General features: G+C 46.2%; 1 protein-coding gene across 2 annotated transcripts in view; it reads right to left on the bottom strand.

The window, feature by feature from the left end:
- Positions 1-15,707, bottom strand: part of LOC126471209 (b(0,+)-type amino acid transporter 1) — a 591,197-nt gene that overhangs the window by 317,210 nt on the left and 258,280 nt on the right. Inside the window, exon 1 of one of the 2 annotated variants that reach the window (XM_050099323.1) lies at positions 9,880-9,988. The exons of the other annotated variant lie outside the window; for it this stretch is intronic. Coding sequence (XP_049955280.1) covers positions 9,880-9,934 — 55 coding nt within the window. The 5' untranslated portion in view covers positions 9,935-9,988. Of the gene's footprint in view, positions 1-9,879; positions 9,989-15,707 lie in introns of those variants that run through there. 2 annotated transcript variants of the gene reach the window in all.

Here is a 15,707-nt window from a genome sequence, read left to right as displayed (position 1 = left end):
GCAGCCGCTCGAACCGTGATAAGGCGCCTTAGACTACGGGGCTACCCCGCGCGGCTTTTCCATCCGAATCGACTTTCCTGGTCACCCCCTTAAATTAAAAAATTGCGAATTTTGGTATAAGATCACAAGATCTTACCTTCATATGCCGCATAATATACCTATATCAAAATTTTTAACCTGTTCCAGTTATCTGTAAGAGATCTTGTAACATACTACACTCCTGGAAATGGAAAAAAGAACACATTGACACCGGTGTGTCAGACCCACCATACTTGCTCCGGACACTGCGAGAGGGCTGTACAAGCAATGATCACACGCACGGCACAGCGGACACACCAGGAACCGTGGTGTTGGCCGTCGAATGGCGCTAGCTGCGCAGCATTTGTGCACCGCCGCCGTCAGTGTCAGCCATTTTGCCGTGGCATACGGTGCTCCATCGCAGTCTTTAACACTGGTAGCATGCCGCGACAGTGTGGACGTGAACCGTATGTGCAGTTGACGGACTTTGAGCGAGGGCGTGTAGTGGGCATGCGGGAGGCCAGGTGGACGTACCGCCGAATTGCTCAACACGTGGGGCGTGAGGTCTCCACAGTACATCGATGTTGTCGCCAGTGGTCGGCGGAAGGTGCACTTGCCCGTCGACCTGGGACCGGACCGCTGCGACGCACGGAAGCCCGCCAAGACCGTCAGATCCTACGCAGTGCCGTAGGGGACCGCACCGCCACTTCCCAGCAAATTAGGGACACTGTTGCTCCTGGGGTATCGGCAAGGACCATTCGCAACCGTCTCCATGAAGCTGGGCTACGGTCCCGCACACCGTTAGGCCGTCTTCCGCTCACGCCCCAACATCGTGCAGCCCGCCTCCAGTGGTGTCGCGACAGGCGTGAATGGAGGGACGAATGGAGACGTGTCGTCTTCAGCGATGAGAGTCGCTTCTGCCTTGGTGCCAATGATGGTCGTATGCGTGTTTGGCGCCGTGCAGTTGAGCGCCACAATCAGGACTGCATACGACCGAGGCACACAGGGCCAACACCCGGCATCATGGTGTGGGGAGCGATCTCCTACACTGGCCGTACACCACTGGTGATCGTCGAGGGGACACTGAATAGTGCACGGTACATCCAAACCGTCATCGAACCCATCGTTCTACCATTCCTAGACCGGCAAGGGAACTTGCTGTTCCAACAGGACAATGCACGTCCGCATGTATCCCGTGCCACCCAACGTGCTCTAGAAGGTGTAAGTCAACTACCCTGGCCAGCAAGATCTATGGATCTGTCCCCCATTGAGCATGTTTGGGACTGGATGAAGCGTCGTCTCACGCGGTCTGCACGTCCAGCACGAACGCTGGTCCAACTGAGGCGCCAGGTGGAAATGGCATGGCAAGCCGTTCCACAGGACTACATCCAGCATCTCTACGATCGTCTCCATGGTAGAATAGCAGCCTGCATTGCTGCGAAAGGTGGATATACACTGTACTAGTGCCGACATTGTGCATGCTCTGTTGCCTGTGTCTATGTGCCTGTGGTTCTGTCAGAGTGATCATGTGATGTATCTGACCCCAGGAATGTGTCAATAAAGTTTCCCGTTCCTGGGACAATGAATTCACGGTGTTCTTATTTCAATTTCCAGGAGTGTATTTTTCTTATAAAAATAGTAAACAGTCGGTACGGACACTTGATGGATGCGTGCACTACTGAAAAAATAACGATCCAATTCTGAAAGACAAATACCGCAGGGTAAATTGTATAGCATATCGTAAGACAACCACATTTGTCGCAAAGCTATTATCCGTTTATGAATCGGTGTTGGCGACGACTTCACACTTCGCGCGGCAAACGTGGAGGGCTATAGCGCGATCTGTGAAGCTGGCGCGGCCCAAAATAAAAGCGGTCTGGAACAAAGCCCAAGGCGAGAAGGCGCCGCGGTCACGTTGTTGGAAAGACTTTCCTAACCTGAGGCGGCTTGCACTGCAGGCGCCCTTCGCTGCCCGCTTCGCCACGCGCGCCAGTTGCGCGAGTCCCAGCAGCACGAGCGCAACCAGCCGGACCTTCGTTTCACCTGCTTCAGTCTTACTATCAGACGGCTCTCCACAACTGGCTGACGATATGTCACGCTTATCTGAGGGTGTTACCGAAACTCGCCCATTGATAAATGTAATACGTGTGTACATTTCTAGTTCGTTCAGCGGTGGAATTGGAACACTGGTTCTATTACCGATAGGAAATGGTCGAAGGCCGAAAATGGCAAATCATATCCACTAGGTCATAACATTGTGAGCACTGAGATCTCCTCTAATGCCCATCTCATCCAATGGTGGAATGTTGCTACTTTTTTATTTTAATTATTTCCAAGTGACACGAATTACACGCGTTAAAGTTAAATGGCTCTAAGCTCTATGGGACTTAACATCTGAGGTCATCAGTCCCCTAGACTAGGAACTACTTAAACCTAACTAACCGAAGGACATCACTCACATCCATACCCGAGGCAGGATTCCAACCTGCGACCTAGCAGCCGCGTGGTTCTGAACTGAAGCACCTAAAACCGCTCGTCACCGCGGCCGGCCAATTACACTCGTCACTAGTCAGTACTTGATGACGTTACAATTACTTTTATTCTCGGAGATTAGCTATGGTCAATTCATTTAATGTCATCCACTTCACCATCGCCCGCAATTACGCTATGGTATTTTCAGTTTACTTAACGTCTTTCTGTTTTTGTGCCAATCTTCCGCCATCGGCGCGTTCACACATTATGTCAACAGGCCCATCATATTCGTGCAGGTATAAATGATCGAAACGATTCCTCTATGTGTTTGTCGTACTTCTTCTGTTTCCGCAACATAGCAGCATTTCTACTAGTGCGAGTCAAGAGTGCTACTACCGCGCGGGATTAGCCGAACGGTCTGAGGCGCTGCAGTCATGGACTGTGCGGCTGATCCCGGTGGAGGTTCGAGTCCTCCCACGGGCATGGGTGTGTGTGTTCGTCCTTAGGATAATTTAGGTTAAGTAGTGTGTAAGCTTAGGGACTGATGACCTTAGCAGTTAAGTTCCATAAGATTTCACACACATTTTGAAGAGTGCTACTATTTCACATGAACATATGAAAGAACGGAATGCCTGTCTAAAACATTCAAATAATAATACTGTCCTGAATATAATGCGCGAATCAGCTTGGTAGTGATTGAACAATCTACTTGAATAACTGAAAACTGACTCGTATGTTCGAAACACTTAGTGTGAAGCAAGCGATAAAATAATAGTACCTGAAGAGCAATCTATCTTAAACTTTGCAGTACTTTACATGAAAGTTATCTGAATTCATGGCCAATCGCTTGAGTGCTAACACAAAGTTTTTTCGGCATACGAAAAGTCGCCAAGATTTCGTCAAAGTGATTTGTATGGAGTCCACTCGTCAGCTTGCTGTGTGTTACTACAGCCAACGATAAGCTGGCAGCACGACAGACTGGATCAATGGAAGTCTCGACTTTGCAGCCACCTGAATTTTTGAACTCCTTACTAACTAATCAACAAGCTTTATTTATTCCTAAGAGGACGTGTGCATCTCTTCGGTTAAGGAATAATTAAAATAAATCTACTGCAGTACCAACAACATAAACGGCCCAAAGAAAATCTTTCAATCATTAACTTGATCGTGTTTCTTCCTCTGTAAAGAATACCTGTCTAAAAACCTCGGAAACTGATTAACAGTACAACGTGCGTACCAAATCAAGAAGCGTTATCTGTTATACTTACCTGAAGTAAGGACCTAGAAAATAAATCTGTTAAGTAGCATTCACGTTTAATTAATGAAATAGTGCTAACAATAAATTATGTCATTTAAAATGCCTAAGTATTAACTTTATCACAAACTGATACATAATTACATCGAAGCGAAAAAAAATGACATAGGTATTAAGCATATGTTATTCCCCAAACAAATCAGGGATTATATGAAGATAGTATCTGTTCTTTCGGACATGTCCGAAAGAACAGATACCATCTTCATATAGTTAAGGCTAACCGGCCATTGACCTTCTACTTCTGTGCTGGATACACAGGTATTGGCCGAACCCTTAAGGGACTCGGTAAGATTGTCTGCCGCGAGTAATGAGTGTAATGGGCAGGGGCACTACGAATGTAGTGTGTGGACATTAAGATGGGAATGTGGGTCTCACGGGGAGCGTGCAAGGGATAAATCCATGCAGTCGCACTATCCTCTGTGCCCTCGGTGGCTGAGATGGATAGAGCGTGTGCTATGTAAGCAGGAGATCCCGGGTTCGATTCCCGGTCGGGGCACAGATTTTCAACTGTCCCCTTTGATGTATATCAACGCCTGTAGACAGCTTAGGGTCTTGATTTAATTATCATTTCAAATCAGGAACTCTTGTCCCAAATTACAATTTACTTAGGGCGTCAAGCTATACAGTAGCTGACCTTTGCTGAAGCTACGTTTGATGAAACTATTACCCTAGCTATCTCTTTCGATGCGGATAGACTGCACAAATCGCACACAGTATACTGTCGTTTGACCATCACACGGAGTCGCTCATGGATGACATAGTTATCAGCATCCCTAGCGTAGGGAGTAACTGAAGGCCGCGCGGGATTAGCCGAGCGGTCTCAGGCGCTGCAGTCATGGACTGTGCGGCTGGTCCCGGCGGAGGTTCGAGTCCGCCCTCGGGCATGTGTGTGTGTGTTTGTCCTTAGGATAATTTAGGTTAAGTAGTGTGTAAGCTTACGGACAGATGACCTTAGCAGTTAAGTCCCATAAGATTTCACACACATTTGAACATTTTTTGAAAAACTTAAAGAGTTCAAGCAAGTCGTCAGGTCCGGATGACATTCCAATTCGGCTTTACAGAGGGTACTCTGCTGCCTTGGCCTCATACTTACCTCACGTTTATGGCGAATCTCTCGCTCATCACAAAGTCTGAAGTGACTGGAAAAAATGCAGGTGTCTCCTGTATTTGAGAAGGGTAAAAGAACAGAGCCGTAAAATTACAGACCAATCTCCTTAACATCGGTTTGGTGCAGAATTGTAGAACACATTCTGAGTTCGAATATACTCGTGATAAATTTCGTAGAGACCGAAAAGCTTATGTCCACGAATCAGCACGTTTTTAGAAAGCATGGCTCGCGTGAAACTCTAAAAAAAATGGTTAAAATGGCTCTAAGCACTATGGGACTTAACATCTGAGGGCATCAGTCCCCTAGACTTAGAACTACTTAAACCTAAGGACATCACCCACATCCATGCCCGAGGCAGGATTCGAACCTGCGACCGTAGCAGCAGCGCGGTTCCGGACTGAAGCGCCTAGAGCCGCTCGGCCACAGCGACCGGCGCGTGAAACTCTGCTTGCCCTTTTCTCACATGATACACTGCGAACTATGGATGAAGGGCAACAGGCAGATCATGTATTCCTAGATTTTCGAATAGCATTTGACACGGTACCCCACTGCAGAGTGTTAATAACGGTAGGAGCGTACGGAATAGGTTCCCAGATATGTGAGTGGCTCGAAGACTTCGTAAGCAGTATAACCCAGTATGTTGTCCTCGACGGCGAGTGTCCGTTAGAGACACGATTATCGTCAGGAGGGACCCAGGGAAGTGTGATAGTACTTCTATTATTTTCTGTTGATACAAATGATCTGGCGGACAGGTTGGATAGCAATCTGCGTTTTTTTCTCGATGATGCTGTGCTGTACTTGAAGGTGTCGAAGGTGAGTCACTGTATGATGACACAAGATGACTTACACAAAATTTCTAGTTAATGTGATGAATGGCAGTTGGCTCTAAATGTGGAAAAATGTAACTTAATGTGGATGAGCCGGAAGAACAAACCTGTAATTGTCGGATACAGTATTACTAGTGGCCTACCTGACGCAGTCTCCTCGTTTAAACATCTGGGGTAACACTGCAAAGCGATATGAAATGGAACAAGCATGTGAGAACTTTTGTATCCCGCCTGGATAGGCGGTGCGTGGGTTTGATCCTTCTGTAAAATAGGCCGAGAGTGAAGGAAGCGAGCAGGAGCAGGAGAGGTGAAGAACTTCGGTACTGCATGTAACTTAACACTTTTAATAGAGTCGAAAACACAAGTAAATATCAAATGAATACATAACTTTGGCTAGAATGAGCACGTAGGTGTGAAGCCGTAGTCAGTGTCTAATCCTGCGAAGTTAGGATGACTATTCTGTATAATCTCAAAGCTAACAAATACTCGTTGCGGTCCAAACTTTAACTGAACGTGACTAATACAAAATCTCAATAGCAAGCTAGCCCACTCGGTAGTAGAAGCGATATTTCCAGGCCGTCTGCTCTTTATGAAAAGGGAGAAATCAAGACGGCACTCCCTGAGCTCCACAGCGTCGGCCAGAGGGCGCTGTGATCGGCGTAGTTAGTCTTCCCTCGTAGTGCTAACTTACGACAGCGTGCACCTACGTCGCGGCATCGTAACTATCGACGCCACAAGAACTGTGGTAGGGAAGGCGAAAGGTCAGTTTATTGGGAGAATTTGAGGAAAGTGTGGTTCATCTGTATAGAAGGCCGCATATAGGCCACTAGTATGACGTATTCTTGAGTACTGCTCGTGTGCTTTGGATCCGCACCAGGTCGGATTAAAGGAAGACATCGATGCAATGCAGAGGCAGTCTGCTAGATTTGTTGTCGGTAGGTTCGAGCAATAGGCAAATGTTATGGAGGTGCTTCGGGAGCTCAAACGGGGATCCCTCGAGGGAAGGTGACATACTTTTCGAACAACAGTACTGAGAAAATTTACAGAACCGGCATTGAGGGTGACTGCAGAACGATCCTACTGCTGCCAACATACGTTTCGCATAGGGACCACGAAGATACTAGAAATTAGGACTCATACGGAGGCATACAGACAATCGTTTTTCCCTCGCTCTGTCTGCGAGTGGAACAGCAAAGGAAATGCCAAGTTGTGGTACAGGATATCCTCCGTCACGCACCGTACTGTGGCTTGCGGAATATCTATGTAAAAAAAAAGTACTCCGTCTTCAGGTCACTAGTGGCCTACCGGGACCATCCGACCGCCGTGTCGTCCCCAGTGGAGGATGCCGGATAAGAGGGGCGTGGGGTCAGCACACCGCTCTCCCAGTCGTTATGATGGTATTCTCGACCGAAGCCGCTACTATTCGGTCGAGGAGCTCCTCAATTGGCATCACGAGGCTGAGTGCACCCCGAAAAATGGAAACAGCGCATGGCGGCCTGGATGGTCACCTATCCAAGTGCCGAGCACGCCCGACAGCGCTTAACTTCTGTGATCTCACGGGAACCGGTGTATCCACTGCGGAAAGGCCGTTGCCCGAGTATCTATGTGGATGCAGAAATCACAAAACGCGTAACTTTAAATTGCTGGATGCTGAGACTGAAGAATTATTACAATCTGTCTTTACTTTTACCCAGGCTTTTTCTTTATATGTGACACAACAGTAAATGTGCTTTAATCAGGTTATTTATAAGGAACTATTCCGAATGAGACATGTTTTAGAACTGGTATAACACATTCAATGTCCCTTTGAGTAAGCTGTATCATGACAGTGTTTTCCATCTTACGAAATTTCGTTTCGAACTTGCAGTTTTGTGGTCTATTACTTCAACACCAGTTTGACGTTGGGTACATATTTTGAGACTCACTAGGCTGCAGAAAAGAAAGCATTTCTTTTATTTTGTATCCAATGTTTAAAAACGACTCATATGAAATGCTTATTGCCACCAAGCGCTCTCAGAAAAAATTGTGAATTCCCACACAGACTGTGCCATTCTTTCGAAGATAGAGAAGAGTGAGGTCTTCCAACGAGAGACTTGTACAGATACTAACAGTTAATGGTACTTGACAGAATGCGTGCAAAATCTACTCGTTTTGTGTCTTATCTGTCTCCTTACGCCGGCCGAAGTGGCCTTGCGGTTCTGGGCGCTACAGTCTGGAGCCGGGCGACCGCTACGGTTGCAGGTTCGAATCCTGCCTCGGGCATGGATGTGTGTGATGTCCTTAGGTTAGTTAGGTTTAATTAGTTCTAAGTTCTAGGCGACTGATGACCTCAGAAGTAAAGTCGCATAGTGCTCAGAGCCATTTGTCTCCTTACCCGCCGGCAGACGTAGCCCGGCGGTTGCTGTGATGATCTCGAGTTCAGGAGTTCACTGTTTGTCTCTGTTTAGAGGTGATCCTCGTTGACATTATGTCGCCCCAAAAATGTTTCAGCGTAGCTCAGGGACTACTGTCTGTCAATCCTGACGTTAGAATCCTGTTTGTGCGTTTAGAACTTATACATAGACATAGCCAGACTGGAGATCACTGACCTCACACAATGCAAAACTGAATTCGGAGTTGATGTGCGCCATGTTGAGGACCATTATAAATGTTGAGGGCCATTATACAGACAACAATAAAAACAATGACACTGACGACGACGACGACGACGACGACGACGACGACGACAACGACGAGAAGCACATTTACTCGAGAGTATAGCAAAAATGATGTTTATTAGCGCTTATCAACTTTGTCAATGACAATGTGACAAACTTTTGCAGTAATTTGTTGAAGGTTCTGAAATTATTGTCGATTTATCTAGTCGCAGTTGGAGTTAGATTAAGGAAATTCTAATTCTCAGGTTCACCTGAGGATTTAGTATTATTCGATAACGTGTGTGGTAAAATGAAATGCTAACTTAAATTTGGTAGTATGATGTGGGTTCCAAATTAATGGTAGGTGCAAATCGTTTTGCAGTCTACACCATGTATAATTAATGGGTGTGGAATAATTACCAATTCGGATCAGCTGGAATTCCTAAAAATATGTGAAGAATACCAGAAGATACGATAAACAGCCATAGAGGTTCAAATGTCTAGCAATCTACGTTATCATAGCCTTTAAGAATTACATTAATTAGATCTCAAAAATTCGTATGAAAAATATATAAACGTGGGGAACTAAGGTTATTCTACAGTCCTCTGCATACTATTCGTGAACATATGTTAGAAACACAATTGGTTTTAGCAACAGCCGCAACATAACTTTCGCTTATCCTATGCCTCATTTATGATCGTTTCTGTAAAATAATTTAGTTGAAGTTGACATTCGATTAGATATTGACAGGTTTCAGTCCATTAATGTGGCGAAAAGACAGAATTCGTATCGATTCAGCAATGAGTTACAGTAGTCTTTTCGTTTGTTTAGATGTGGGTGGTGAGTTTTGAGCTTGTAGTTAGGCTGAAGCGAGTAATGTTTCCTGGTTTTAAATCTGAGTACTCGGCGGAAAAATGTATTTATATTCTGCCTCACAGGCAGATTATAAATTAACTTTACTGTACATCACAACGAATGAAAGCTCGAAACACGGAGTTTACACCTTGTAGTTAGGCTGAAGCGAGTAATGTTTCGTGGTTTTAAATCTGAGTACTCGGCGGAAAAATGGATTGATATTCTGCCTCACAGGCAGATTATAAATTAACTTTACTGTACATCACAACGAATGAAAGCTCGAAACACGGAGTTTACACCTAAGCAAGATTCCAAATTCTGAAGCAATACTTTGCTACATTTTCTGTGTTAATAAAAGTTCCGTCTGCCGTGCACGCAGAATCGTTGACAAAGTACAGACACATTAAAACAGATTTTAGTCCACTGCTATCACTGTGGACGAAGCACATGGACAATATGTGCTCAAAACTTTAAATCCGTTCGACGAAAGGCACGGCTTAAGTTACATGGGAGGGTTCTCGGCATCAGTTTCTTTTGCACCCTACGGTGTTCCATTCACAGATGAATCGAAGAAGAAAAAATTTTGTTAGGCGCGCGAGACGAGGCAGATTCGTTGTTGCGGCTACGATGCAAAGGAAGAGAGGTACCTGTGTAAACCGCGTGCCGGGAGCTACACAGCAGGTTCCACAGCTTGCCTCTCATGTCCCGCGCTCGCGGCTCCCTGGCTCATACTGGCTGCTGCGGCCGCGGGAGCGCCGCACGCGAATAGCTCCGCGCCCCACCATGCCGCTTTAACGTGTCACGTATGCGGCGGCGCAGAACGTCCTCTTTAAAAGGCGCCGCCGACGCTTTCGGTGCAGCCTCACGCGCCGTCCGCCATCTTCCGACGCCGGTTATCTCCAAAATGCACTGAAGCACCACCCGCCGGATTCGCCCCATCGGCTCGCGTCGTCTGCAGACCGAGTCCAGTCGAGTCGGCCTTGCCGCCGCTCGTCCTCACCGAACGCTAGACTTCTGAGGTTCAGCAGCCGGAACGCGTGCCGCTCAGGCAGGGGGGGGGGGGGGGGAGACAACAATCACTACGTTTAAACTGCAGATCTCGTCGCACGCAACGTCTGCATTCTGACAAGGGAACCTCCCCATCGCACCCCCCTCAGATTTAGTTCCAAGTTCGCAGAGTGGATAGGCCTTGAAAAACTGACCACAGAGCAATCGAGAAAAGAGGAAGAAGTTGTGTGGAACAATGAAAAAAATAAGCAAAATACACAAACTGAGTAGTCCATGCGAAAGATAGGCAACATCAAGGTCAATCTCAGTTCAGGAGCGCCGTGGTCCCGTGGTTAGCGTGAGCTTCTCTGGAACGAGAGGTCCTTGGTTCAAGTCTTCCCTCAAGTGAAAATTTTACTTTCTTTATTTTCGCAAAGTTACGATCTGTCCGATCGTTCATTAACGTCTCTGTTCACTGTAATCAGGTTAGTGTCTGTGTTTTGCGACCGCATCGCAAAACCGTGCGATTAGTAGACGAAAGGACGTGCCTCTCCAATGGGAACCGAAAACATCTGATCGCAAGGTCATAGGTCAACCAATTCCTCCACAGGAAAACACGTCTGATATATTCTATACGACACTAGTGACGGCATGTCCATCACATGACAGGAATATGTTGTCGACCCACTTAACTTGTACACTTGGCGAATGGGTAAAAAGATTCTTCTACCTTGCCCGATTTAGGTTTTCTTGTGGATACATACTACGGCGCACTTACCTCGCATCGGACGGACGGACAGATAACGATGGTTCTAGAGCCTCCTTTGTGAGTTAGAATCTCCCTAATTTTACCTTCATGACCTTTTCGGCAGATATACGTAGCGGGAATCAACATATTTTTTGACCCTCCCTAGAACATCCAAAGAAGAGCGGCGCGTTTCGTCACAGGGTTATTTGGTAACCGCGATAGCGTTACGGAGATGTTTAATAAACTCAAGTGGCAGACTCTGCAAGAGAGGCGCTCTGCATCGCGGTGTAGACAGTGGACGCAAAGTGCCCTCTGCCACACACCGTTGGGTGGCTTGCGGAGTATTAATGTAGATGTAGATGTAGAACAAATTTACGGTATATGCAGGGCTTGGTCAGAAATGAAAGTGACAAAGATGGGAGCTTCAGGTGGCCAAACGTTTCGAAAAAATAGCATTTTTGGCACATGTTGGTCGGGGCATGATTATTCTGTGTTAGAGTAACTTCCAGGCAGTGGCTGGCGCAGCGCTAAGAGTACAGGGTAGTAAGCCGAGGGTCGTGGGTTTTAGTCGTTGTGTGGAAAATTTTTATTTTCTTTAATTTTCTGTTTTTACTCACACTGCAAATACACCGATATAATGTTCATTATACTGTATTTATTAATATTTTCATAAAACTCATAAAAAAGAAAGGCAAAAGAAAATTCGATATATGACTGCAAGGGAAAATATAGGATTGTCGTCATTACTTCATCACAACCTGGAAATTTACAAGAACTTTATATAAATTTTTTTTGAGTGGTATGATTAAGCCTTAACTGCAGCAGAACCAATTTCTTCTGTTAGTTGACCAGTGGGAAGAGCAAACAAATCCACAATTATACGACGGGACATTTGAAGACGAAGAAGCATTGCAATCATGCTGTATTAAAGGAATTCCCCCCGTACAAATCCACTTGCTAGTGCAACCCTGCGATGTCTGTTGTTATCACCACGTAAAGAATTTGTTCATAAAGCTGGGAAACCGCCATTATCTCATTGAGGGACGAAAAGAATTCGCATCCCGATAAGATTCCGTCAAAATACATTCCATTGCCAATATTTGGGGAAGTCATGAGTTAAGTGTGGTTTTCTGTCACAATGTGTGATTAGGGAGAACCTTTTGTGAATGTAAACCATGTTTGTTTTTCTACTGAAACTTTGAAAGCACTATGTGATTATAAGAAAAGCGGCGTTCATAACGTGTGCAAGAGACCAAGAGAATTACTGCTTTCCTTGTTGTTACGATAAACATCACCACAGCATGTGTAAATCACCAACTGTAAAATAATAAAAGTATCTAATTTTATACAGGGTGAGTCACTAACTATTGCCACCAAGAACAACTCCGAAAGTATGATAGGAGCTTAAAAAGTTTTTGGAACAAAAGTTGCATGGCACAACGGGAGCCATAATACCACGTTGGTTTTTTGTTGCTAGGTGGGGTCGCTTCAGAGATATGATAGTCAACTTCGCTTTTTTTAAAAAAAAATTTAAATGGGATGCAATAGTTTGGTACTTATTTTCTGATAGCGGCTATCGAGACGAATCCAATGATGTGTAACAGTAATTTCTTTGAAGGTCAACGAAGGTCACAAAGGTGTCATGAACGTCCATTTACAGAAGGTGTTCGAAGTGATGACCATTGGTATCAATGCAGTGCTGCTATCTTCTTATCATGGATTGAGTGGTATTCCTTATCAGACCGGCACTTATCGAAGCACATGCTCTGACAATTCTCTCTCGTATGTCTTCAGGTGTAGTTGGAATGTCTTTATAAACACTTTCTTTTACGAATCCCCATAAGAAAAAATCCAGAGGCGTCAAGTCTGGCTAACGAGCCGACTACGACACATCTCCTCCGCGTCCAATCCAACGATTTGGGAATTGTCACTGCAACTCATTTCTAGCCATCAGCGAAAAATGTGCCGGACACCTATCGTGTTGATACCACATCCTGTTCCTTGTTCTTAAAGGTACGTATTCCAATAACAGACCGAATGTTTCTGGCAGGAATGTGGTGTACTTCCTACCACTAAGATATCCTTCGATGAAGTAGCGGCCTATAATTCTGTCCTCCAGAATCCCACACCATATATTCACCAACCACGGTTTTAGGTGTGCAACTTGCCGCAGCCAACGTGGATTTTCAGTTGCCCAATAATGCATGTTATGCAAATTAACATTTCCATGGTTCGTGAATGTAGCCTCGTCAGTAAATAAAATAAAATTAATAAATGTTTCATCTCTCTGAATCTGAAGTTGAGCCCATCGACAGAATTCAATGCAACACATACAATCCGTACCAGTTAATTCCTGGTGGAGACTGATACGGTAAGGATGATATTTATGACGATGCAGAACACAAACAACTCTACTCTGGCTCATGCCAGATTCCCTTGCGATTTTACGCGAACTAACACAAGGATCTCGTACCACAGTGGCAACAGTACCAATTTCCGTTTCCTTGTTAGTAACTTTCCTTTGCCGGATATGTTTCCGATGCGTTAAAGATCCACTTGTTCTCAGTTTATTATACACATATTTAAATGTACGACGTGTAGGATGAGTACGTTGAGGATATCTTTCAGCGTATAAGTCTCCAGCTCTCACTGAATTTCGTTGGCATTCTCCGTAAATGAGAAGCATATCGACTTGTTCTACAAAGGAATACATTATTCACATTCGCTTGATTCGACGACACTAGGATAACAGTTCCTATTACTGTTGTATTGCGAAACCATCGAATGGTGTTTATATGTCAATGGCTCATTAGATGGATACGCCGTATTCGGCGAATATTTACTATTTGCACGAAATACGAGACAGAATAGTCTGAGCATGTGCTTCGATAAGTGCGAAAGTGATAAGGAATATCACTCAATGCATGATAAGAAGATTGCAGCACTGCACTGATACCAATGGTCATTACTTCGAACACCTTCTGTAAATGGACGTTCATGCCACCTTTGTGACCTTCGTTGATCATCAAAGACCTTACTGTTACATATCATTGGATTCGTCTCGATAGATACTATCAGAAAATAAGTAAAAAACTACAGCATCCCATTTAAAAAAAAAAAAGCAAAGTTGACCTTCGTATCTGTGAAGCAACCCCACCTAGGAACAAAAACCAACGACATATTATGGCACCCGATGTCCCATGCAACATTTGTCCACAAACTTTTCAGCTCCTATCACACTTCCGGAGTTATTCTACACTCCTGGAAATTGAAATAAGAACACCGTGAAATCATTGTCCCAGGAAGGGGAAACTTTATTGACACATTCCTGGGGTCAGATACATCACATGATCACACTGACAGAACCACAGGCACATAGACACAGGCAACAGAGCATGCACAATGTCGGCACTAGTACAGTGTATATCCACCTTTCGCAGCAATGCAGGCTGCTATTCTCCCATGGAGACGATCGTAGAGATGCTGGATGTAGTCCTGTGGAACGGCTTGCCATGCCATTTCCACCTGGCGCCTCAGTTGGACCAGCGTTCGTGATGGACGTGCAGACCGCGTGAGACGACGCTTCATCCAGTCCCAAACATGCTCAATGGGCGACAGATCCGGAGATCTTGCTGGCCAGGGTAGTTGACTTACACCTTCTAGAGCACGTTGGGTGGCACGGGATACATGCGGACGTGCATTGTCCTGTTGGAACAGCAAGTTCCCTTGCCGGTCTAGGAATGGTAGAACGATGGGTTCGATGACGGTTTGGATGTACCGTGCACTATTCAGTGTCCCCTCGACGATCACTAGTGGTGTACGGCCAGTGTAGGAGATCGCTCCCCACACCATGATGCCGGGTGTTGGCCCTGTGTGCCTCGGTCGTATGCAGTCCTGATTGTGGCGCTCACCTGCACGGCGACAAACACGCATACGACCATCATTGGCACCAAGGCAGAAGCGACTCTCATCGCTGAAGACGACACGTCTCCATTCGTCCCTCCATTCACGCCTGTCGCGACACCACTGGAGGCGGGCTGCACGATGTTGGGGCGTGAGCGGAAGACGGCCTAACGGTGTGCGGGACCGTAGCCCAGCTTCATGCAGACGGTTGCGAATGGTTCTCGTCTATACCCCAGGAGCAACAGTGTCCCTAATTTGCTGGGAAGTGGCGGTGCGGTCCCCTACGGCACTGCGTAGGATCCTACGGTCTTGGCGTGCATCCGTGCATCGCTGCGGTCCGGTCCCAGGTCGACGGGCACGTGCACCTTCCGCCGACCACTGGCGACAACATCGATGTACTGTGGAGACCTCACGCCCCACGTGTTGAGCAATTCGGCGGTACGTCCACCCGGCCTCCCGCATGCCCACTATACGCCCTCGCTCAAAGTCCGTCAACTGCACATACGGTTCACGTCCACGCTGTCGCGGCATGCTACCAGTGTTAAAGACTGCGATGGAGCTCCGTATGCCACGGCAAACTGGCTGACACTGACGGCGGCGGTGCACAAATGCTGCGCAGCTAGCGCCATTCGACGGCCAACACCGCGGTTCCTGGTGTGTCCGCTGTGCCGTGCGTGTGATCATTGCTTGTACAGCCCTCTCGCAGTGTCCGGAGCAAGTATGGTGGGTCTGACACACCGGTGTCAATGTGTTCTTATTTCCATTTCCAGGAGTGTAGGTGGCAATAGTTAGTGACTCACGCTGTATACGACGTTCTCGTGTCTGACTTACAATCTA

This window comes from Schistocerca serialis, chromosome 3 (assembly GCF_023864345.2).
Source record: "Schistocerca serialis cubense isolate TAMUIC-IGC-003099 chromosome 3, iqSchSeri2.2, whole genome shotgun sequence".
NCBI classification, from domain to species: domain Eukaryota; kingdom Metazoa; phylum Arthropoda; class Insecta; order Orthoptera; family Acrididae; genus Schistocerca; species Schistocerca serialis.
The sequence above is the reverse complement of the archived record's forward strand: the minus strand, read 5'-3'. Positions and strand labels throughout refer to the sequence as shown.